Source organism: Scomber japonicus, chromosome 19, assembly GCF_027409825.1.
Source record: "Scomber japonicus isolate fScoJap1 chromosome 19, fScoJap1.pri, whole genome shotgun sequence".
Lineage (NCBI taxonomy): Eukaryota > Metazoa > Chordata > Actinopteri > Scombriformes > Scombridae > Scomber > Scomber japonicus.
The window spans coordinates 24,937,779-24,960,883 of record NC_070596.1 but is presented as its reverse complement, the minus strand read 5'-3'; the positions used below and the strand labels follow the sequence as shown (position 1 = coordinate 24,960,883).

Here is a 23,105-nt window from a genome sequence, read left to right as displayed (position 1 = left end):
CTTTAAACTAGCGATTGAGACCATAAACACATTTTGAAAACGTTTACTGAGGTTAGAAATCAAGTGAGAAGTTGGTGAATTCTCCATTGACTTGTATAGAGACGGAAGTCCTTTAGACACCAAAACGGTCGCCCCCTGGTGGCCTTTTGATAGAATACAGTTCTAAGTTACTTTCACGTTGGCCTCATTTCAGAGGACAGGAACTCCCCGCCTGGTGGAGACCAAATCGGAGCTTAAAGAAGAGTGAATATCGAACTTGCATTCACCAGATGTCCAAAAATACAACTCCCATGCTCTGAATGTTAATGCTGCTCAGTATCTGTTGGATGTGTACAAAGGCAACTGCTTAAGATTACCCCAATGACATCGGTTAGCAGAGGTACTGTAATAAACACTTTAAACAGTTGTCTCATTGATTAAATGCGGTTGACTTAGGTGGGATGCCTCGACTATAAAGTCCTTTGTTTGGAAAGACGTTTGCTGTCTCTGCTTTATAAGGTGATAATACTTTGGTGTTGTATTTACAGTTTGTTGCACTGCTCCAACGTGGCCAAAACATAAATTCTTGCTGGTTTAAAGATTTATAGTTACTGAACATCGCCACTAAACCAGCATCAATGATCAGTATCTCAACTGGATGGTATCTTTAAGATGGTTTTATACGTTGCCTGCTGCATTTACCAAAAACAAATGACTGTACCCATGTTAGACAATTTCACTTTTATTGACTTTATTCATTTCATCTGGGGGAGAATTTAATAAACCTTATCAGCGACCTTTTTCTCTTTGCGACCGCATGTTACAGGATGATACATTCTTAAGCGTTTTCGCAGTGTGACTTTCTCCTGAGCTGGCTGCTTGGTCCCATTGAGACTATTGAGGATTTCATACAAATACTAATGCTTTTAGATACACATCTACATTTCCGTGTAAGAAAAGAAAGCAATTTAACTTTACACGCCTGCTGAAGAAGCATCTGTAAATGATTTGCAGAGGCAGATGCATTTATTTATTTATTTTCTTGTTGTTTTTTCTTATTCTTTATCTACTTTCTAGATCTGTGTCCATACTGTGGTGGAGCAACACCTGATAAGGCAAACCACCGCTCCGGCTGTTTCTGTCTCCTCGACAGCGGTGCAGGCTATGACCTTGTTTCCTGATGAGACGGCTCTCCCACTCCCTGCTTCTTATCACAAATGGGACATTGATGGATGGCTGTGAGTAGCTGCTCTGCTGTTTAGGGCATGAGGTCAAGGCGACAGTTACTTTAAACAAATGTGTTTTTTTTAAAACAGTGACCTAATGCTGATTTCAGATAGTTAACAAGGGCAATAAAATAAAAAAGAGAGTCCTCAAAATAACCTGCGTGTAGGTTGATTTTGGAGCTATGATTTTTTTTAAAAAGTGTTTTACATAAGTATTAATTCATTACCCTTTCTTTATATTTCTTATTTAGCCATTGCTTTTGAAGATTAAGGTGCCCCCGGAAAGATATGTACAAATATCCGTCAGCTAATTCACATTATGCAGCCTTTTGCCCACAGGTTATGAGGGATTAGGAATGATTTTGCACTCAATTGAGGCTGCAAAAGGATTCAAAGAATCAAAGCCCCTCAGACTCAGACTATTTTGGGCTGCTCCTAATAGTCCTTGTCAGCCATAATTTTTAAGTACTTTAACCAATTCATTGTATAATTAGGTTAACAAAATTAGCTCATTGCAAAGTCAGTCAGCAGGCGGTAATGCAATAAAGTTATTAACATTCCAGATTTATAGAACCATTAATATAGAGGCGATCTGTCTTTATCACATTTTTCTTTCCTGGTAAAAATGGCATAAGTGAATAAAGGAGAATAGACTCTAGTGTGACTAATATGTGACATCTATACTTTATTGATTTTTTTGTGTGTGTGTGCTCACATATGCTCCAAACAAAAGCAAGACGACAAATAAACTGCCGCTGCACATGTCAAATTTAAAAGACCACCTGAATGTTTTAAAGGTGCAGTGTGTAAAAAATTTAGTGGCATTGAGTGGAACAAATTTGTCAGAATCATATTTTTTGTGTGTAATCACCTGAAAATATGAACCGTATTTTTATTAGCTTTGAAGGAATCCTTTATATCTACATAAGAAGAAGAAGAAGTGAGACAAACCCACCGATTTTCTACAGTAGCCTGGAAGGGACAAACCAAACACTGACCCTAGAGAGGCACTTTTGGTCACTACTTGCCACTAAATCCAGCACACTGGTCCTTTAACTAACAAGAATAAAAAAGGTGATTTCTTAATACTTACAATAATCATGAATAACATTCAGCATTTCTACATCTCCAGATAATTGTACAGCTGCATGTGAATAACCTGCCTAACATTTCGTTATTTGACACATGATTATTCAATATGACACAATGTTGGGGAAACCTTGCAAACACATGCGGGAACTTTAGACTGAAGTATTTAGGAAATGTGTGACCCATCTGGTTTGTGCATCTGTCAACTACTTTTATGTCCTTTTCAGTTTTCTCTGAGACTTTCACAGTGCAAAAGAACATACTGTACATTTTCATGCATGTAATGTGTTAATGGAATGGTGAAAGAAGTACGTTGCATAACATATAAACATGCCATTGCAGTGAGAGTTCAATATTTGCCTAATTGCTGTGTTAGCATGAATCATCCACTTGGCTGTACATCAGAAAAATATGGTTAGATGGACTGTCTGGTAACAAAGAGGTGTTGGCACTCATTTGGAAATTCTCACCCTGTTTAAAAAGATGACATCTGTGATAAAGGAATGGTTTATTGAAAAATGATTAAAACAGATGGAAGAAATCCTCTTTTTTTAAATTCAAGGGCAGAGTACTGAGTTTGTTTGGTAATTTGCTTTTGGCACATGCGCTAGTAATGATAGTTATCAATACCAAACTGATTAGTACTGGCACCTTTGTAGATATATAAATAGAAAGAGAGTCAAGACCATTCTTCTAGACAGGATTATGGTATTTTAGCCACTCTAGCGGTGTCTGTCAGTCTATTGGCCTACCACTTTGGTTCAGGCTGAAATATCTCAACACCTATTGGTTGGATTATCATGAATTTTTGTAGATACATTCATAGTACCCAGAGGATAAGACCTACTGATAGCGGTGATCTCCTGAATTTTCTTCTAGTGCCACCATGAGGTTGAAATTTTTCTTTTTTAGTGAAATGTCTAAGCAACTATTGGATGGATTGCTATTAATATTCGGTGCCGATATTCAGGGTCCCCTCAGGATGGATCCCAGTGACTTTGGAGATTACCTGGCTTTTTTATCCAGTGCTCTCATCAGGTAAAGATTTCAGTTTGTCCAATATTTTAGTTTATGACCGAATACCTGTAGAAAAGGTTGTGTAGTAGACATGCACATCCAGAATAAGAAAGCAGGTGTTGGACCAAATAACTAAATCTGTAACAGCAGAAAATGCAGGTATGATTTACTTAGGGCTGGGTGATATGAATATGGAAAGTTTGCACACTGCAGCTCCCAATGCTCTTCTTCACACTTCAGAAAGCAAACACTGGTAGAACAATGACAATTTACTTTAAGCCAAATTATTTAGCATTTATACTGTAAGTAGTATATAAACTATTGTGGCTCAGGAGGTAGAGCAGTTGTCCTACAATCGGAAGATAAGAGGTTTGATTCCTGGCTCCTCCAATCCACATGTCGATGTGTCCTTGGGCAAGATACTTAACCCCAAATTGCTCCGGATGGCTGCAGCAATGGTGTATGAATGTATGTGAATGTTAGCTTCCTCCTGATGAGCGGGTTGCTATGGGTGACCGCTTTGAGTGGTCAAAAAACTAGACAACAGTATATAAGTACAGTCCATTTACCATTTAATAAGTTGTTCATAACACACTGTAACATTGTTGTAAGCAGATATATGTGTCTATAAAAAGACATATTTCATATTATTACAACCGTGTATTACTATATTACTATGTATTATATACTAGCATCCACTAATGGGTGAAGCAGGAGTTAGTTGATAGTTAGATACAGATACAACACTCGTATCTATTAACAGCTACATTATAGTGTGTTATAAACCAAGTATTAGCTGCTCATATACTGCTTATGAATGCTAAATAGGAGAACCAGTGTGTTTAGTGGCGTTGAGCAAATATAAGCAAGCTAACACACTAAGCTAAGATGGTGACTATGCTAATGGGTGCCAGCAGGAGTTAGTTGATAGTTAGATACAGATACAATACTCATATCTACTAACAGCCACATTATAGTGTGTTATAAACCAAGTATTAGCTGCTCATATACTGCTTATGAATGCTAAATAGGAGAACCAGTGTGTTTAGTGGCGTTGAGCAAATATAAGCAAGCTTAACACACTAAACTAAGATGGTGACTATGGGGAATGTTACACCTGCTAAACATCAGCATGTTAACATTGTGATTGTGAATATGTTGATGTTGGCATTTATCTCGAAGCACATCTGTCCCTCAGAGCAGCTTCGCAGAGCTGCTAGCATGGCTGTGGGCTGTTAATCTTGGTATTTACACAGTCCCAAGCACCACTCCAAAATATTTCATGAGTGCTGGGATTTAGTAACTTCAACAACCAAAGTTGAAAGAGGCCATGCCTGAAGATGCATGGACCCATCATCGAGATCAAACCATATCTAACCAAAAGAACACAAACTACTAATTAGATAAATACAGTTGCAATCATCAGTGTATAAACTGTCCCATCATGGTTAAAATTGTGTATACATGGAAACAGCTGCATAGAGAGGAGTTTGAATTCCTCCAGAACTACACCCCGAGCCATGACAGAGCCACCATGACCCTTCACTGTGAAAAACAAGCAGCTGGACTAGTGGATTGTTTGCCCTGCATGTACTCGTCTGCTTGTTGACAGCAAAGCGAAGGGGTGACTCATGTGACCATTTTTCCGCCGCTCACTAGACCACTGACTTTGCTCTACGCACCATTACACTCACAAAAGAGCATTTTTAGCTTTAATAAGGAGTTTATGCACCGCATGCCTTAGTTTCATGAGCTCAAAATTACCCAATTCCCCATCTGACTTTTTTTTTTTGTATTTTAACAAAGTTAGTTTACCACATATTCATGAGTGTGTGGTTTCATTTAGATTCGCCTTTTTAGGTTTTAAAAGGTTGGATTACCTTTAGGTTTAAATAGGAATATAAAACATTGTCATATGTCCAAATATTTAATGTTCGACATCTTAAAACTGCGCTCTGAGATTTAACCTTTTGACTTAATGCTCATGATATAACCATCTGGACAGTAAAACTTTGGCTTACAGATAAATTTAACCAGAATTTTAAGGCGTATAATTTTCTAGTTTGTGAAACTCATTCAACCTGATAAATTTGCTCACTAAAATAAATGCATTATTTGTTTGAATGTTTTTGCCGTGTGGTGTGTAAAGTTGAATTAAATTAAACCACTTTGCAATGTTTGGTTGTTCTATAAAGGTTAAGTAAGCAGGTTTGGTTCTGTGTGAGTGTATCAAAGAGATTTGGGGACAATCATTTACGATTTTGGCCAAAATGCTCAATGACCACACTGTTACCGGTTGACCTTTTCTCCGTGGCTGTGCAAGATGTAAAAAACTCATGACTCGTCCGAAACTCCATACCAACACACTATTTAATACGTTAAAACAGTATGTGAGATTTTTTTTTAGTATGCCCGAAACCATTATTATGTGAAGTGCGAACCATTTCCAGGGAAATATTACAGTATGCAAACAGCGGACCGTATGTTGGCATAAATATCCCATGATTCCAGTCATTTTAAAATTAGTTCTGACTTTATGGTTGGCACGGGTTACTATGGTTACGGGACTCCAACCGGGAAGGGGACTCTCAGGAAGTGATATAACACAAAAATATGTTGAATGATAGTACGCATATTGAGTATGTAATTCATAGTCTGTGATTTTAGACGGAGCATTTGGAAAATACCAGTGATTAGTCTCGATGATGACATGGCTATAAAACTTGCCTTCCCTTCATCTCTGATTTGGTGAATGTTTTTGCTCAAGCAGTGAGTGAGCAAGTGTTTTTCATGAGGTTTATTTAATCGGACTAAATAGTCGAAATACTTTCTGCCAAATTTTTCACGATTGTTTATGAGCAGAAATTAGGAGATTCTATGAAGCCCATTTCGGCCAATTTAAAAAGAGACTGTTTCCCATTTTGAAGTGTTCAAAGTGTTCAAAGTGCTCTTATGATTTAGTATCAACAGTGTAATTATAAGATTGTAGTTTTGTACTTCTCATAATTATAAGAATTAGATCATAAACCTTCTTATAATAATGACGTGTAATTACGAGACTATATATCATTGTTGTTTCTCATGATTATGAAAAGGATATACTCTTAATTATAAACACTTTTTAATGATGATAAAATGGTATACAATCTTATAATAGTGCTATTATCTAATTACGCAGTATAATGATAACAAACTTATTTTGTCATGATTATGAAAATTAGACTATCTCATTATTATGCGATTGTATATCTCATTGTATATTTCTTATAATTATGAGAGGCTTTCTAATAATTGAGGTGTACAATCTTACAATCTATATCAATAAACAATCTAATTACACTATCTATAATGTTGTATAATCATAAGACACATACTGTCACATAATTATGAAAAGTATACTATCTCATTATCTCATTATGTGTACAGTATATCATTGTATATTTCAAATAATGATGAAAAACTATAATAATTGAGCTATTCAGTCTTATAATAACACGACCTGTCTCATAATTATGAAAAGTATACTGTGTCATAATTATGAAAAGTATACTGTCTCATAATTATACTATCACATGGAATAGTGTATTTGAGATTATATATAGTATGTTTCTCATAATTATGGGAAATATGCACTTTCTAATAATTACAATATACATTTTTTATATAATTATCTCAATAGTGTGTAGTATAATTATTAAAATTATTATCTCTATAATGATATATGTCATAAATGTGATATAATAGTAAAGGATTCGTAGGGGGGAAATATAGAGCATAATAATAATATTATAAAATATAAAAATTTAAAACTTAAACTGACTGATTTTTTTAGGTGGCGGTTTTGAGCTTCCATACATAGTGAGCAGCTATTGCAGTAAAACTATAACTCAGAGACATAACCATATATCATCTGTTTTTTTTTTCAGTATGTTTTTTACGCCAAACCACGATGACACTTTAACCTCATATAAAAGGGATGTTTTTTAAATGAAGCATCTACATTAAAAGGAAAAAAAAAAAAAGTTGAGGTTCTTCCTAAATTACACATACATTACTTCTCTTACAAACATACTTTCAAAGGGTTCAGTGGCAGAAAGTAGCGCTCTTATTATTATATATTATGGTGGAATAAGTTAAAAGGAGTGGAGGCTCGGAGAAGGAGGAGGAGGATGGTGTCGCTGCGCCTTTTACGCACGTCGACCCTCCCATCTCATTACCAATGTGGCCACCCAGCGGTCGGCGGCTGCTTCACTTTGAAGTCTGCCTGTTGTGATCAGAGAGCTGCTGAAGTCCGGACGGAAGACACGCAGAGAGAAACCTCCCCTAAAAACGCTTGGACTCTTACAAAGTGCACTCTTGTCTTTTTCTTTTCCTCTTTTTATCAATAGAAGAGCCACTATTCCAAATTTACGCACTCAAAATTTACACGGTGGACTTTCTTTCTTTTTTTTCTTTTTTTTTTACATTTTGGACACATTTGACATTATTTATATGGAGTAAGAGCTGCGGGAGATGATGATGATGAAGATGCTTTTAACTGGCTTTTCCGTCCTTCGGGACATGTAAGGACGTCTAGCTCAGTGTGTGTATGTGTGTTTTTTGGGGGGTGAACTTTACATATCTACATGGATTACAACATTTAAACATTGAACTCCTCATTTTGGACGTAAAGTAAAACGCACATCCAAAAAAAAAAGAAGAAGAAAAAAAAAAGAAAAAAGCGCTGCGCCCACTCCAATGAAATATCTCCCCACGGAGTCAGCTGCAGATCGGATCGAGCACAGTGAGACCAGTGCCAGTAAGAAACCTCGTCCCGGTGCTGTGGTCTCTTTGTTGACCCCTCTGGACCCAATTCGCCAGGCAAAGCGGCTTCCTCTCCGAGTGATCAAGATGTTGACTGCGCACACTGGACACTTGCTACACCCGGAGTATTTACAGCCTTTGACGTCCGTGCCAGTGAGCATCGAGGTATTTATTGTCTTTTACAACATTTTGTACTAATAAAATATACACAGTACCAGCTGCGAGATAGATTTTAATATGCTGCACTTTAATTAGTTAAAGCAGACAACAACAACCCCCCCTATTTATATTCCTCTGTTGTGGAGAAATATGCGCAATAAAATAGCTATAAATGTTCCCATCTGATGTGTTTGACCTCACATTTAACTTCAACCTTAAGAACAAAGTGATGAGATGTGTGTTTGCTGAGACAACAAACAAAAGCATGAATCATGATAAGTCGCCCAAGTGATGACAACTTAATTATGTGTTCAAACTAGAGCTGAAATGATTAATCTCTTCTCTTTCTATTCATCGACAACTGTCCTGATGGTCGATTCATTGTTTCAAGCAAACATTAACAGATGTGAGCTGCGTTAAATGTGATGATTTGTCGCTGTTTGTTGTCCAATATGACACTTATTTTTTTTGGAGGTTAAAAACTTGATGAGACAGGACAAGTCATTTGGAGACGCCTCCTTGAGTGCTGAGAAAGTGAATTGAGCATTTTTCACTACTTTAAGATTTATTAAGAAAAGGAAAATCATCTTTAAATTAGCATATAATGAGAATAATTGTTAGTAGCAGCTCTAGATTAAATACTGTTAATATAAACAGTTCACAGGCCGTCTGATGGCCACAAAGGACTTCTGTGTTTACTTGTTTTTGTCAGGGACCTTGCTCATTTTTCTGCATGAAAGCTAAACTGTCTCTCTGCACAACACAGAGCTCATCACAATCTATATTTCTTTGTAGCTGGATGCCAAGAAGAGTCCGCTGGCCCTGCTGGCGCAGACCTGCTCTCAGATTGGTAAACCGGACCCTCCGTCCTCCTCCAAGCTGGGCTCCTCCTGTAGTCAGGGGGACAAGGAGTCTAGCAGTCGCTCGTCCATCTCCAGCCTGAAGCTCGGGGAGCACCGCCCCTCCCTGGAGGACAAATCTAGCTTTAAGCCCTACAACAAAGGCAGCGGAGACTGCCGCAGAGACGGAGTCACCAGCAGCAGCTCTAACGGCAGCAGTGATAAAGTCGGGTTCAGGGTGCCCAGCAATAATGTCATCACTAATGGAAATTCAACAAATGGGCAGCAGTCTTATCCGCCCCATGCTGCCTCACCCAGCTCCAGAGCCAGCAGCAGCACCCCACCAGGACACACGCAGCAGCAGCAGCAGCAGCAGCCTCACAAACAGAGCCAGTCCTCCCCTGGTGGACAGGGCACGTCACACTCCCAGACACCTAATGGAGAAAGCGCTCACGAGCAGGGCAGCCCCACCAGCACGAGCAGTGGCAGCAATAACAGCCATTCCAAAAAAGACACTGAAGTGAGCAAAGTGAACTCAGACAGCCCGCGCCACGCTAACTCCAGCCACGTTCGAGCCAGCACAAACTGCAGTAACGGCAGCTCTGACGGTGGCTCCAACCACGACGGAGGTAAAGCGGAGTCTGCCCAGCCCAACCTCGGCCATGGACATATTACACCCCTCTCTCCTTATAAAACAAGCCAACCACTCTTCCCCCTGCCTTCATCTAACATGGGCTACCACGGGTCTGTAGTGGGGGCCTACGCCGGCTACCCATCTCAGTTTGTTCCTGGGCTGGACCCGACCAAGTCCAGCCTCAGCGTGGGAAGCATGGGAGTTCCAGGAAAGCACCCGAGCTCCAGCCCTCTCACGGGCGCCTCCCCTCCCTCCTTCATGCAGGGTTTATGCAGGGACCCATACTGTCTCAGCTATCCGAGCGTATCCCACCTCGGCGGGAGCAACTGCAACTCCTGCATCCACGACCCTTCCTCCAACCTCAAATCCAGCTTCCCGTTGGTGTACCCCTCCCACCCGCTCCACTCCCTCCACCCCAGTTCTCTGCCATCCACCGCATCCTCCTCCCTTTCCCATCCCCTCTACTCGTACGGCTTCATGCTCCCGAGCGACCCCCTGCCTCACGCTTGCAACTGGGTGTCAGCCGGGGGACCGTGCGACAAACGCTTCGCCACCTCAGATGAGCTCCTGGCTCACCTGCGCACACACACGGCCCTGCCTGTAGGCATGGACAGTAAGCTGCTCTCTGTTTCCTCCTCCGGACCTGCCTCCTGTCACCTTCACCTCCCCCACCAGAGCAGCCCGGGCTCCATGGCCAGCTCGCTCTCCCTCAGAGCTCCCCACAGCCTGGGTTTAGCTCGCTATCACCCCTACAGTAAGGTCCACCTGCCCCCTGGACCCTCCTCCATCTCCCTGCACTCTCTGCCCACCACAGGCCCGTATTACCCTCATTACGCTCTCTACAGTCAAAGACTTGGATCTGCATCTGCTCTGGGCTACCAGTGATACACCGTCTACTTACATGTTTAAAGGAATAGTTTGACATTTTGGGAAATATGCTTATTTTCTTTCTGGTGGAGAGTTAGAGGAGAAGATTGTTACCACTCTGTTAGATATTAGCTTAGCTTAGCATAAAGACTTGAATCAGGTGGAAACTGCTAGCCTGGCACTGAATGAAGGTAGCAAAAAGTCACCTACAAGCACCTCTAAAGCTCACAAATGAACACATTATATCTTGTTTGTTTAATGAACAAAAAAGAGCATAAAAACAACAAAAAGCAATTTTTTGAGGGATCAGTTGCCAGGCAACCTGTGGAGACTCAAAGCCAAGATATAATGCAGTACATTACCCCTTAAAACGGTGTAAAGGCCTTTTGTTGATGTATTTGTTTGGCTTGAAGAGATGAAAGAGGTGCAAGTAGGCAGATTTTGTTACCACAGGGCAAAGCAAGGCTAGCCTTATGCTAAACTAAGCTAACCAGTTTCTGACAGATGTGAGATTAGTATTAAACCTCTCATCTAATATTTGCTAGAAAGTGAGTAAGCATATTCCCCAAAATGTCAAACTACACCTTTAAGTTAGTACTTAATTACAGCAAGTTGCTGGTTTTTCTGACTTTAAGACTGGATTCAGGTGGAACTGGGATGGGAGCGCAAGTCCTGGATTTTGCCTTTTTGAGCGCGTCTTCACACTTGCTTTACACATTATAAATGAGATTTGATGTTTCTCTTCAGGCTGAGGACCTCTCCTAACGATCAGAGGACACATGTGGCTCTTGCATGTCTGCACACACGCTCGGATACTTCTGCAACAGACGCGACCGCCCTCAGATGACTTTTGTCGCCCCATGGGTTTTTGGCAAATTGATGGTTGGATGCAGTGTAATAGCTCTTTGTTGTTCGGGGCTTTTGCTGCAAATGATGATGATTTAGAGCAGGAAAATGTAGTGTGGCACGGAAGGCAATAAGCTGAAGTCATGGGGCTGATGTAAGTCTGGCCACCGTCGCTTTTTCTTCCCTGCAAGAGATGCATGTTAGCTTTGACACTGCATACACACTTACAGTTTATTCTGCCCCATGGTTTGTGATGATTTGTTTTGGTTCCTTATGTTTTGTTTATTCCTACTGAGAAGATGTATTTATTTTATACTGGGAATCTGGCTTTCATGTTTACCATATAAATCTATTCTCATTTTACAGTCCTCTGAGCAGACATGTGGAAAGCCAGATGACACATGTTGAATATGTTGAATGTTAAAATCACATCTCTCTCTCTCTCTTTCCCTCTCTCTCTCTCTCTATTTCTCTCTGAACTCCTCAGCGTTCTGATTTTTCTTCTTTTTTTTTAATTTTCACAGCAAATCAATTAAAAAAAAACATGAGATGTGATATTTTTTGTAAAATTGGGACACCTCGTGGTGCTTTCCAGTGAAAGGGGAGGTCATATTTTGTTAAATAAATCAAAGTGAAGATGTATATTCTGTTCTGTCTTCTTTTATATCAGCAAAGCTTGAATGTTAATATGATAGCAACATATCTATTTGCAGTCTCTGTTCAGGTGACTGCTTGTAGTGCCACATTGAAGACATTCATTTTCTTGAAAAGGTCATCGAGTTATTGTTCATTCTCTTTCATCTTTATTAGTTTCTACACAGCTTTATGAGTCTCCGAGAAACCATCAAAAAACATGATTTTGAGTGTAATTGCTTTATATACTCTCCCAGTCAGATTTTAACTATTATCTCAAGTTAATTTAAATCAATCTGTTAAAATTCTCCACACTATTTTGCCCTTCTCTCATTTTAATCTAGCATAGAGAGGATAGATGACAAACTGTTCCTTGATTTATAGTAAAAACAACAGCAGAGAAAATATCGTAGATCTTTATCTCATGTCTGGAAAAGTAAATCTTTATAAATGTGCCTTTTTTACAGTAGGTAAACATGTAATATTTCCTAAAAGTAACAAAACTTTAAAGAACATTTTCATAATTTTTCAAGCCTGTCCTAAAACAGCAGTCAGCAGACGCCCAAATAAACATAATAGACGTGTTTTTCTTCTTGTAATCATTCCTCCTGTTCATACTGACCATTAAAATAAAGTTAGTCTTTTTTTAGTGCCAAAATCCCTCTTTTTTTGTTCCTATACTTCCACTCTGGCTCAACAAGAAAAACACTGTCCGCTGTGGGACAATTATTTTGACTTAAAACACTACGACTGGGGAAGATATCCACTTCATTTGATTAACTCAGACGGCTGAAGCCTCATATTAACTTCAGATACACTTTTAAACATATTTTTTGCTCAAAACGAGGACTCTGGATTTCATCTCCCATCACTTACATTGTAATTGCATTATGGAGGGATCTTCTAATGGTCACTATGAACAGGAGGAATGATTACAGCAAAGAAAAATCTTGTTAAATGTTCATTTGAGCTCCTGATGGTTGTTTTAAGGCAGACTTTGTGAGCTTAATCTTTTAAAGGGAGGTGGGGGAGGGGGGGGGGAGTAAATCTGTGAAAGGAAGATGTTTACTACTGTCAGTAAACGTGTTAGTTAATGATGAGTGAATTTGTACCAGCAGCTATTTTTACTGTGAAAGAGTCACATGATTGATGACTTTGGGTGTGCTTTACTTCCGCTAATTTTTCACTGTGTCGACAGTGGCTTGTAAGCAGACCACAGGGATACATTCCTCCGTCCTGTAGTGAATGCAGAGTCACCTTAAAGCAACAGCATCTTTATTTAATGCTCTTGTAGTTCAGTGTAACCTTATGTTGCATGAAAACTGTGACATCAGTGGAGGCGGTATGGAAAAAACTCAAGCTTATCAGGATGTAATTTATATATATTCTATAGGTCAGATCATGATAAGCACCCTGATAAGCGCCGCTTCCCGTTTGTCTTCAAGATTACAGCCCTGACAGTCACTCAGGTTACCTTGGCTGCTGCATGATTGGCAGCGGTAATATGCCATTTCCTTGCAACATGACACTCTGACACCCTTGGCAAAGTATAGATGACCCACACTGGTCACTCACGACTCTGACAAGGGGAGCCACTGGGGGTCAAAACAGGCCCGTCTTCGCTGTAACAAGAGAAAGCGCTCCAGTTTCAGTGGTCCGAGATGCCGTTATTGTGGGGGTGTATGAGTTCGGCAGGAGGGCATGAGATCCTGCAGGCTCGCTCTTGCAGGTGTCACGTTGCCAGATTTGGCCCAGAAAAAACAGACACACTTTGTTCATTAAGTCTAAGAATGCAGTTGGCTGCTCACACTACAATGTAAGAGTTGTTGAAGTGAAGCTGTCACATGTTTTCACTTCCTACAGTCACTGACAGTCTCAGAGCAGATTAGCTCAGGTATAAAACGTCTGGATTTGGAGAGTATTTAGTGACAGATGGTTTTGCTATTTGTTGGATTTCGGTGCACTTTTGCTTTTCAAGTATGTGCTGTCATCTGTGTTTACTGTAACGCAGGTAGGGGAAAGTGTAGTGTTGGATTGGGATGCCACCTATTGGTGATCAATGATACCTGTTTGTCAAGTTTAATGACAGAGGAAACATCATCTGGTATGCCTTGTTTTGTATAACACAGGAACTGAATAGATGCTAATCAGCCTTTTTGTTAAATTTCACACATTTACATCACACTAATGCTAATTAATTCGTGTTGTCTTTGATAAATAAATGAAGTAAATTGAATAAAAGTGATGTTTAGGGATACTATGAAAGCTAAGCAGGAAATGGGGATCAAAAAAGAGGGAGGGTTATGTATTTTCTTCTCTTTGCTAGGTCATTTAATTTGAATTAAATGTCTCCTTCAATGTCCTAAAGTCTTAAAGCTGTGTTTTGACATTTGCAAAGGACAAAAGTATCATCTACATTCTTAACTGCACGTTAAATTAAATTGAATCAGCATGCATTTTGTTTTCCAGCAAATGCTTGATATTAGCTAAACACCTCAGAGAGTCTCAGCACAACCAATAAAGAAGTTTTGGGGGACAAGCGTCTTCCTCAAGGGCGACTCAGCAGTTGTTGAGGGAGTGGCGGAGGTCACCACTTCACTTTTTCCACCCACATTTCCCCCGTCAACCAGAGGATTCAAACTTCATCCTTCACATAACAACCCTGCGTCCCTAATCTTTTGGTTACCACAGCCCATTTTAAATTAAACCCAGACTGAAAAAGGACATATTTTTCTGTAATATATAAAAAGTCTCAGGATATTGTTCTTGGAGGTGAGGGCTGCCTGCCTGGTGGGTCTGAGTGAGTCCTGGGTGCAGCTTGACAGCCCCTGTGATTGATGATGACAGACTGTGGAGCTGCTCCTTCATTGCATGACAAGCCTTTAACCTCTCTATCAGCTAAACCAAAGAGACCAAAAGAAAAGAGGAGAGAAAGGGAGGAAGCCAGTGACGTTGGAAGTTGAAAATATCCCCATTTATTACTATTTTCTAGCCTGTAAAAAGAAAAGAATTTAGCATTTTTGTGCTCTTTCCCTCTTGCCCTCAGAGATACTGAAATTGTTTTGTGCATTAAAATCGCTAAGCGTAGTCGCAAATTACGAACATCTGCTTAGATGCTTTTCCTCTGTATTGTCTGTGAGTTACAGATCGCAGACTGCTTCCCAGAAATGGACTCCTCTGCTTTCATTTTGTCTTCTCTCCAACTTTATCACTTCATCCATCATCCTACTATGAGGGCTTTTCAAGTGGTCCAAAAATAAAGAGGACACAGATGTCAGCCATGCTATACTGATGTTTCTAAACCGCCATAAACCCATCACTTACATCCACCCACAGACTGGGAGAAATGTTGAAAATACACTTTTCTCGCTTACAGAAAAACCACTGTCAAACCGTGCTACACACAGTATGTTGATGCACTACAGGGCTTCATGTTAAATTACCCACATCCAGTAATAAATGAGCTCACGCTTGAGCAGGTATTTTCATTTCTATAAAGGGCACTACTCTGATCCAGTGATGGAAAAAGTAGTGAGACTATTTAGTTGAGTAAAAGTACCAATAAAGCTATGTTAAAGTACTCCATTACAAGTTAAATCCCTGCATGAAAAGGCCTACTTAAGTAAAAGTACTGCAGTATTATGAGTGATGTAGTATGCAGTATTACAGTAAAAGTACTTCAGTATTATGAGTAATGTAGTATGCAGTATTACAGTAAAAGTACTGCAGTATTATGAGTGATGTAGTATGCAGTATTACAGTAAAAGTACTGCAGTATTATGAGTAATGTAGTATGCAGTATTACAGTAAAAGTACTGCAGTATTATTGACATCATTAGATTATTAATAGTGAAGCATCAGTGTTAGAGCAGCATGTTACTGTTGTAGCTGCTGGAGGTGGAGCTAGTTTATACTACTTTATATACAGTTAGCTAGTTTACACTACTTTATATACAGTTAGCTAGTTTATACTACTTTATATACAGTTAGCTAGTTTACACTAATTTATATACAGTTAGCTAGTTTATACTACTTTATATACAGTTAGCTAGTTTATACTACTTTATATACAGTTAGTTAGTTTATACTACTTTATATACAGTTAGCTAGTTTACACTACTTTATATACAGTTAGCTAGTTTATACTACTTTATATACAGTTGGCTAGTTTATACTACTTTATATACAGTTAGCTAGTTTACACTACTTTATATACAGTTGGCTAGTTTACTACTTTATATACAGTTAGCTAGTTTATACTACTTTATACAGTTAGCTAGTTTATACTGCTTTATATACAGTTAGCTAGTTTACACTACTTTATATACAGTTAGCTAGTTTACACTACTTTATATACAGTTAGCAAGTTTAGTCCAGTGGTTCCCAACCTAGGGTCCAGGCCCCTCAAAAGGGCCACCAGATAAATGTGAGGGCTGGTGAGATGATTAATGGGAAAGAAAAGAAGAAAAAACAAAGTTCTGATACACAAATCTGTTTTTAATTTTTGAACTTTTTCTCTAATCTTTGATTTTTAGTGAAAAATTGGATCATTTGCACATTTATTGAAATGAAACCATGTGAGAAGTTTAGAGGGAAAAATCACATTTGGTGGAGCTGTTAACAACTCATAGACAGTCTGAATTGTGACACTGACAACAGACAGCTTTTTTTTTTAAAGATATCAAAAACCAAAAAAAGAAAATCACTTGGAAGTCATGGTTTCAACTTTTTATATTATCCATTGTGTCAAATAAATGTAGTGGAGTAGAAAGTATAAAGTAGTATAAAATGGAACGACTCAATTAAAGCTCAAGTACCTCAAAACTGTATTTAAATAAAGTACTTGAATAAATGTACTTAGTTACTTTCCACCGCTGCTGAGATCCCACCGCTCTCTCCTCATGCTTGTTGTAAAAAGACATAGACAGAGAGAGTTTAGTGGTGTACAAGAGGGCAAACGCAATTATGGTTTCCCTGCTAATGTGCATGGCCCCAGCTGGTTTTGATCTGGCTGTGCTCTAAGGGCTCCTCGCTCAGTTGTCAGCTCTCATGCATCACAGACCCAGTGCTTAGCGGAAAAACGTGCTTTGGCAGTGACCAGCGGAGGCCTGGAGGCCAGCGGGTGCTAGTGGGTTAGCCGCATGCGGGAGGGGTGACACCATCCTCTGCCTTCCGCATCTGGATCCTCATGGTCACATTCTCCCATTCCTCATGGTTTCTCAGCCTCTTCATGAATGCAAGCCGCTGTAATAGGCCGGCGTGACCCGGAGCAGACGCCACGCCACAGACTTGGGAGGTCAGAGAGAGGCTCCAAAATACACACACATGATGGCAACAGAACGAAGGAGAGTACAAAGCAGAGCGAAAACGAGATGCTTGCATGGAAATAAGCAGACATGATTGCTCAAATACAGTCATTAAGGAGGAAATGTTGTTTTTCAGTCTGTCAGGATGATTAATGAGCGAGAGTAAATCCACTCAAATGCTGTTGTTTAGTCTAACCAGCAGCCCTGATCTGTGCCACTAACATAGAACAGACAGGATGTGTGTGTGTGTGTGTTCAGTGTGTGTTCAGTGTGTATGTTGAATCAGTTAAAAAATATGTTGAAAAAAAGAAAAAGAAAAAAAGGTTACAGAGAAAAGCAGGAGAAACAAAACTGCTATTAGACATTTCTGTGATTATGTCACACAAAATTAAGCCTGATTTGCTCTGTTTACTGTATGTCATTGTAATACTAATTAATACTAATTGCATTTAAAGAAAACAGAACATATTTCAACCCAGAAATCACAGCTAACTCTTTGCTAAACCCAAACAGAGAATGTCCAGTCATAGATGTGTAACTAGGATAGAGAAACCTGTCAACTTGTGTTAAAGTAATGTTTATATGGATTTAGTGTAGCTATAAGAGTTATTGTCATTGTTGGAATTTGAAGGGTCTTTTTGTCACATCTTCTTAAAAACACAAAAACAAAAGTGCAAAAGCTAACTAGCCTTCTACCTGCTGTAAAATAACCGAGCTTTACTTGTTAGCAGGTATATGTCTTTTCTTCGGATTTGGGGAACTTTACAATCCAGAAACTACAGCCAAACCCATGAAACACAATGTGTCATCCTAAAAGCTGTAAGGTTAAAATTGAAACATAAGCTACTGTTGGAAAATACTAACAGTAAAGCAATAGACATTACATCTCAGCTGAAGAGAGTGCTACTTTTTTGCCATGGAAATGCAGCTTTAGCCTTAGTCTTTTAGCATGATAGCATAGCCAACTTGTGAATCTTTAAGACACATTTTTACAAGATTCTCTTTTTAAAGCAAATCAGTCTCAAACATTTTAAAAAGCTGATTCATTCTAGGTCACTTTGACACCTGAAATTAGGCAGAAATTAAAGACTTGCATGACGTTTTCAATTTACGCTTCGGTGCGCTAGCTAAACTAATTAAACAAGTCCTGTCTAAAGTTGCAGACTAAAATATCAATAAGGAAGTTCAGTGAAAACTACAAACTCCATTTAGACATTAGTAAGGCTACCTTATCACGTTGCCTGTTTAAGTTGTCCTGGTGTACGACATGAAAGGAAAATATTGGTCATTTCTGTTTAACGACACTTATCAAAACTGTTGAGTGACCTGCCAAAAGTCAGCTGGAGACAGCGACTCATGGAGCTAGTCTTAGCTTCATTAGCTAATAAAACATCTATCAGCTGAGTCTACATCTGTCTGAAATTAAGGACCCACTGTTTCAAATATTACTGGGAATTACGAGTGTTTAATTAGGTAAAAATAGAAACATAGCATTGCAATCTGCATTGTTTAACAGTCATGACAGAAGTAGGAGGGCTATTAGGGCTTAGCAGCTGTCATTCTTAACAAATAATTTAATTTACATGCTCAATTTATGTTAATAATGAATCCTGTAATTTTAAACATGTCAGTTTCCATGTGCACCACATTTATTCACAATGCATTCTGTGCAGTAATAGATCACCTGGTCTGAGTGTAAAGTGTCAACACATTCATGAAAATCAGCCTTCTTTGTGTATTTTCCAGGCTGTGCTGTGCCAAAGTCCTCAGAAACTCCAGATGTTCCCCAAATCATGCTGGAAGGCTGATAAGGAATCAGCTTTCAACGGATGTCTTGTGCTTGGACTCAGCGATTTAGTAGCTGTGAATGATGAAACACTGTTTCAGTGTCTCAGAGCTTGACTGGCTTTTATCATTAGGAAAGCAGCTGCGAGTCCGGGGTGACGTCATGTCAGCGGATGGGAACGAGGATGAGATGGCACATTAGTTCTTCACATTTTTGTGTGTTTTGAGTATTTGATCTATTTGGATGCGAGGAACAGCGGTATGCTAACAAACAGATGATGTCTCTGTCTGTTAGTAAGAAGTATGACTGCAACTAATTATAAGTTTGAGGGCGAAAGTTCATTCTCGACGATGGAATTTGTAGTTTGACAAAATAAGCTTAACTCAAGGTCCGTTTACTAGCTTTAATCTCACCGGCCAACCTCACTGTGAATACTTTAGCTAATAAATACCTTATGATGCACTTAAAAGCTCTGTGAAAGGTTAGGCAGTTAAGCTATGGTTATTTTGTAAAACTGCTATTTTGATTATTGATTAATACATAAAGTAATTTCCTCCCGATTCTTAATTAAGTCAATGTGGTATAAAGTGCCCATTCAGTTTCCAGAGCCCAAAGTGATTGTTTGGACCAATGAACTGTCAAAAACTCAAAATATATTAGCAATGAATATAAATAATTATACAATTAAATAAAACAGCAAATCCTCACATTTGAGAAGCTTGGGCCAGAGACTGTTTGGATTTTTTAACAGGTATTAAGTCTAATAGTCTGCAGCCACATTTGCTGCTCTGTGAAGCTAAATGCTAATGTGACAATGCTAAACTACCAAGCAGGTGTGTAGTGTACCATGTTTACCATCTTAATTTAGCCTCTTAGCATGCTCATATTCCCTAATTAGCAATAAACACAAATTGTAGCAGATTGCTGACAGGAATGTCATCACTTTTGCCGGTTTGCAGTCATACCAGGCACATTTAAAATCGGTCCAATGATAAAATTTAGTGAAATCCAAAGGAATTCAGCCTGAGGTGGTCATAAATGAACAGTATGTGCTAAATTTCATGACACTAGATCTGTTAGTTCTCAAGATATTTCAATCTGAACCACAAGTGTGGAAGAAAAGTCCAAAGATGACCAAAGTCTATAGGATTCATTGTTTGGGGACCATGAATGACTGTTAAGAATGTCATGGTAATCCACACAAGAGTTGTTGAGATATTTCAGTCTGACCTACAAAAATGTTCTTGACATTTTTAGCCACATTTTTAGTCCCACGTGGCTTAAAACGTTCTGAATATCAGAACAGTATTCACTATAATCAAGACTAAATGAAAAGTAAAGACCACAGCGGTAGGAGCAGTCGACATGAGGAGTATTGCGGCCGGTCAGGAGGTGGAGTGTCTGACAGCACAAATGACTGACACGAACAGTGAGGGAGTTGGACAGATGAGAGCCACAGGCGCTGGGAGTGGGGGCGTATGAGGGTCAGCACATCGCCTGTGCACACTGAGTGTGGCCCAGCAGCTGTATGCATAGGGGAGCCTTGGCCTCCTGCTCTGCATGTCAGGGGCCGTGATTAATGACCTGCAGGCCTTGCTCTTTACACCCCCCTCGCCCACCCCACAGAAGTCACTGCAGCCACTGCTCATTTAGCTAATGGACAGAGCTAAGGACAGACAAGCGTAGGAGACGAGGTTTACAATATGAGCGCACATACATGTATGAAGGCAGAAACAAAATGAAAGCAATTTCCCTCTCACAAAATACCACAAAACCTTTTCCAGGCTCTATGTAATTTCAGGGTGAGAGCGATGATTTCTTAGATTACTGTGTGCACATGCTGTGTTTGCACGGCTATGTGCCTGTGCAGTGTCAAGGCTGAGAGGGTGCCCATGCCTGTGTACTGGTTCCCAGCTTGTCAGGCAGCTGTCGAGGAGTGATTTATGACCACTAGACTCCAACCTGTCTTCACTGCCAGTTCAGTATTGTTACAACTGACAGCTAATGAGGCCAGACATGCTTTCAAGCAGAGCACTTAACAGGACTTCAATCTTCCCCCGTCACAAGTACCATTTTTGCACTCTCTCTCTCTCTCTCTCTCTCTCTCTCTCTCTCTCTCTCTCTCTCTCTCCCTCTCTCTCTCTCCCTCACACACACACACACACACACACACACCCTCCTTTCTCTATGCCTTCCTTGTTCTCTGTCTTTCTGTGGTGGAATATCTGACAGGCACTGAAAAGGTTTCTGCCTACGGAAGGACATGTTTCTCAGAAGGCAATGGCAGCAGAAAGAGTCCCACTCTTTCACACATACACACTGGCGCAGTAGGCATCAGCTAATGCTTGATTTAATCTAATAATGAACCCTTTTTTACCGGGCTTTTAAAGGAATACTTACAGAAATGTGCTTACTGGCTTCCTTGCCAAGAATTAGATGAGGAGATTGATACCGCTATAACGGAAATACGAAGCTACAGACAGGAGAGTGCCAGGTTTTTCCCTTATGTATTTGTTCTGAATAAACTAACAAGATATAACGTGTTAATTTTACCTTTGGGCATAGCCAGGCTTGCTGTTTATGCTAATGCTGTTAAACCAATCACCTCCTGGCTTTAGCTTAACATTAAGAATACAAACCAGAGAGCAGTGTCGATCTTCTCATCTAACTCTTGGCAAAAAGAAAATAACTGAATTTCCAAAAATGTTGAACTATTCCTTAAAGAGGACATATCTGGGACATTTATAGGTCTATATTTTTATTCCTGGGCTCTACTGGAATATCTTTGCATGTTCAGTTCAACCTCTGTATCAAACAGGCCGTTTTAGGTCCTGTCTCTTTAAGGCCCCTCCTCCCGATGAGCTCGTTCTGGTCTATTTGGCCAGCTCTTGGAGTTTGGGAAACTTCACTTTAACAAACCATGAAACAATAAGTAGTGTGATTTTACTACTTTTTCTTGTTCTTTACTTTTAACGTCAACTTCTTTAATACATCATTGCATGTTCAAACTGAAATCAGATCTGAAATATGCTAGTGAGCAACACATGGAAAGATCTTAGTAACAACTTTAGCAATAAAAACTATGGAAAGGACGACCATTCATGGGCAAGACACAAAAAAAACATCACTAATGAAGTCTTTAGAGGAGGCTTAAGCCATGGTCTTTGACTTGCAAGGAACATTTCTACATATGTTAACCTCAAGTTTTGTTTAACAGACATCCAATATTGTAACAGTACATAAATGCCATATCCCCATTTAATCCTGAAGTTTGGAAACCACTTTGGTCCAGCTGGACATGGTAATTTAAGACAAAATACTGCGGCGAATGACTTGTAATTTTACATTTATAATTATCGAGTAAAAAATCTCTGTTGGACATTTATATGCGGTTGAAATAGTAATGGAAATAACTTGTTTTGGCTGTAATTATAGCTGGTGAATTACCGTAATTAAGAAGATCTGTTTTGTTACTGTAAATCAACCCTGAGTATTTAGAGATATGATCCAGTAAACAGACTAAATTCTCCAGCTCTCCCAGCTCTCCTTTTTTTCTGTGAATAAACAGGCAGCAGCACATAAAATCACTCACAGGGTCTCTGGCAGCGTTCCCACCTTTAACCCTTGTTCCTTGTCAGCCATGATTAATGGCAGGCTAACTAGCTTTAGCTTGCATTGCCGTCTGTTCCATTGTCTCCTGGATACTTAATGAACTCTGACAAGTCTTTTGCCCCCCTTACTTTGACTTTTCCTTTAAATGCTGCAACAGTGACTCCTGCAGGTCAAAGGCAGGAAATGCAGAGAGTCACTGTACAGTATTGTATAATGACGTACATGTGTTTCATGACATTTTCAGGCAGTCTCTAGGCATATCAGACATGGAAAATTTCAAGTTTCACTTATTTAGGGTGCAGGTATCCG

General features: G+C 39.5%; 1 protein-coding gene across 1 annotated transcript; it reads left to right on the top strand.

Annotated features, from left to right (window-relative positions):
* Positions 1–8,009: 8,009 nt before the first annotated feature.
* Positions 8,010–10,882, top strand: LOC128380738 (zinc finger protein 703-like). The gene is made up of 2 exons (XM_053340621.1): positions 8,010–8,279; positions 9,069–10,882. The coding sequence occupies exons 1-2, from the start codon at positions 8,049–8,051 to the stop codon at positions 10,629–10,631; spliced, it is 1,794 nt and encodes a 597-aa protein (XP_053196596.1). The 5' UTR covers positions 8,010–8,048; the 3' UTR covers positions 10,632–10,882.
* Positions 10,883–23,105: the final 12,223 nt, after the last annotated feature.

Excerpts from the sequence above, each read along its gene's own strand:
- LOC128380738 (XM_053340621.1), top strand. The coding sequence starts at position 8,049 with ATGAAATATCTCCCCACGGAGTCAGCTGCAGATCGGATCGAGCACAGT. Across the intron at positions 8,280-9,068 it reads CCGTGCCAGTGAGCATCGAG|CTGGATGCCAAGAAGAGTCC; the intron begins GTATTTATTGTC and ends ATTTCTTTGTAG.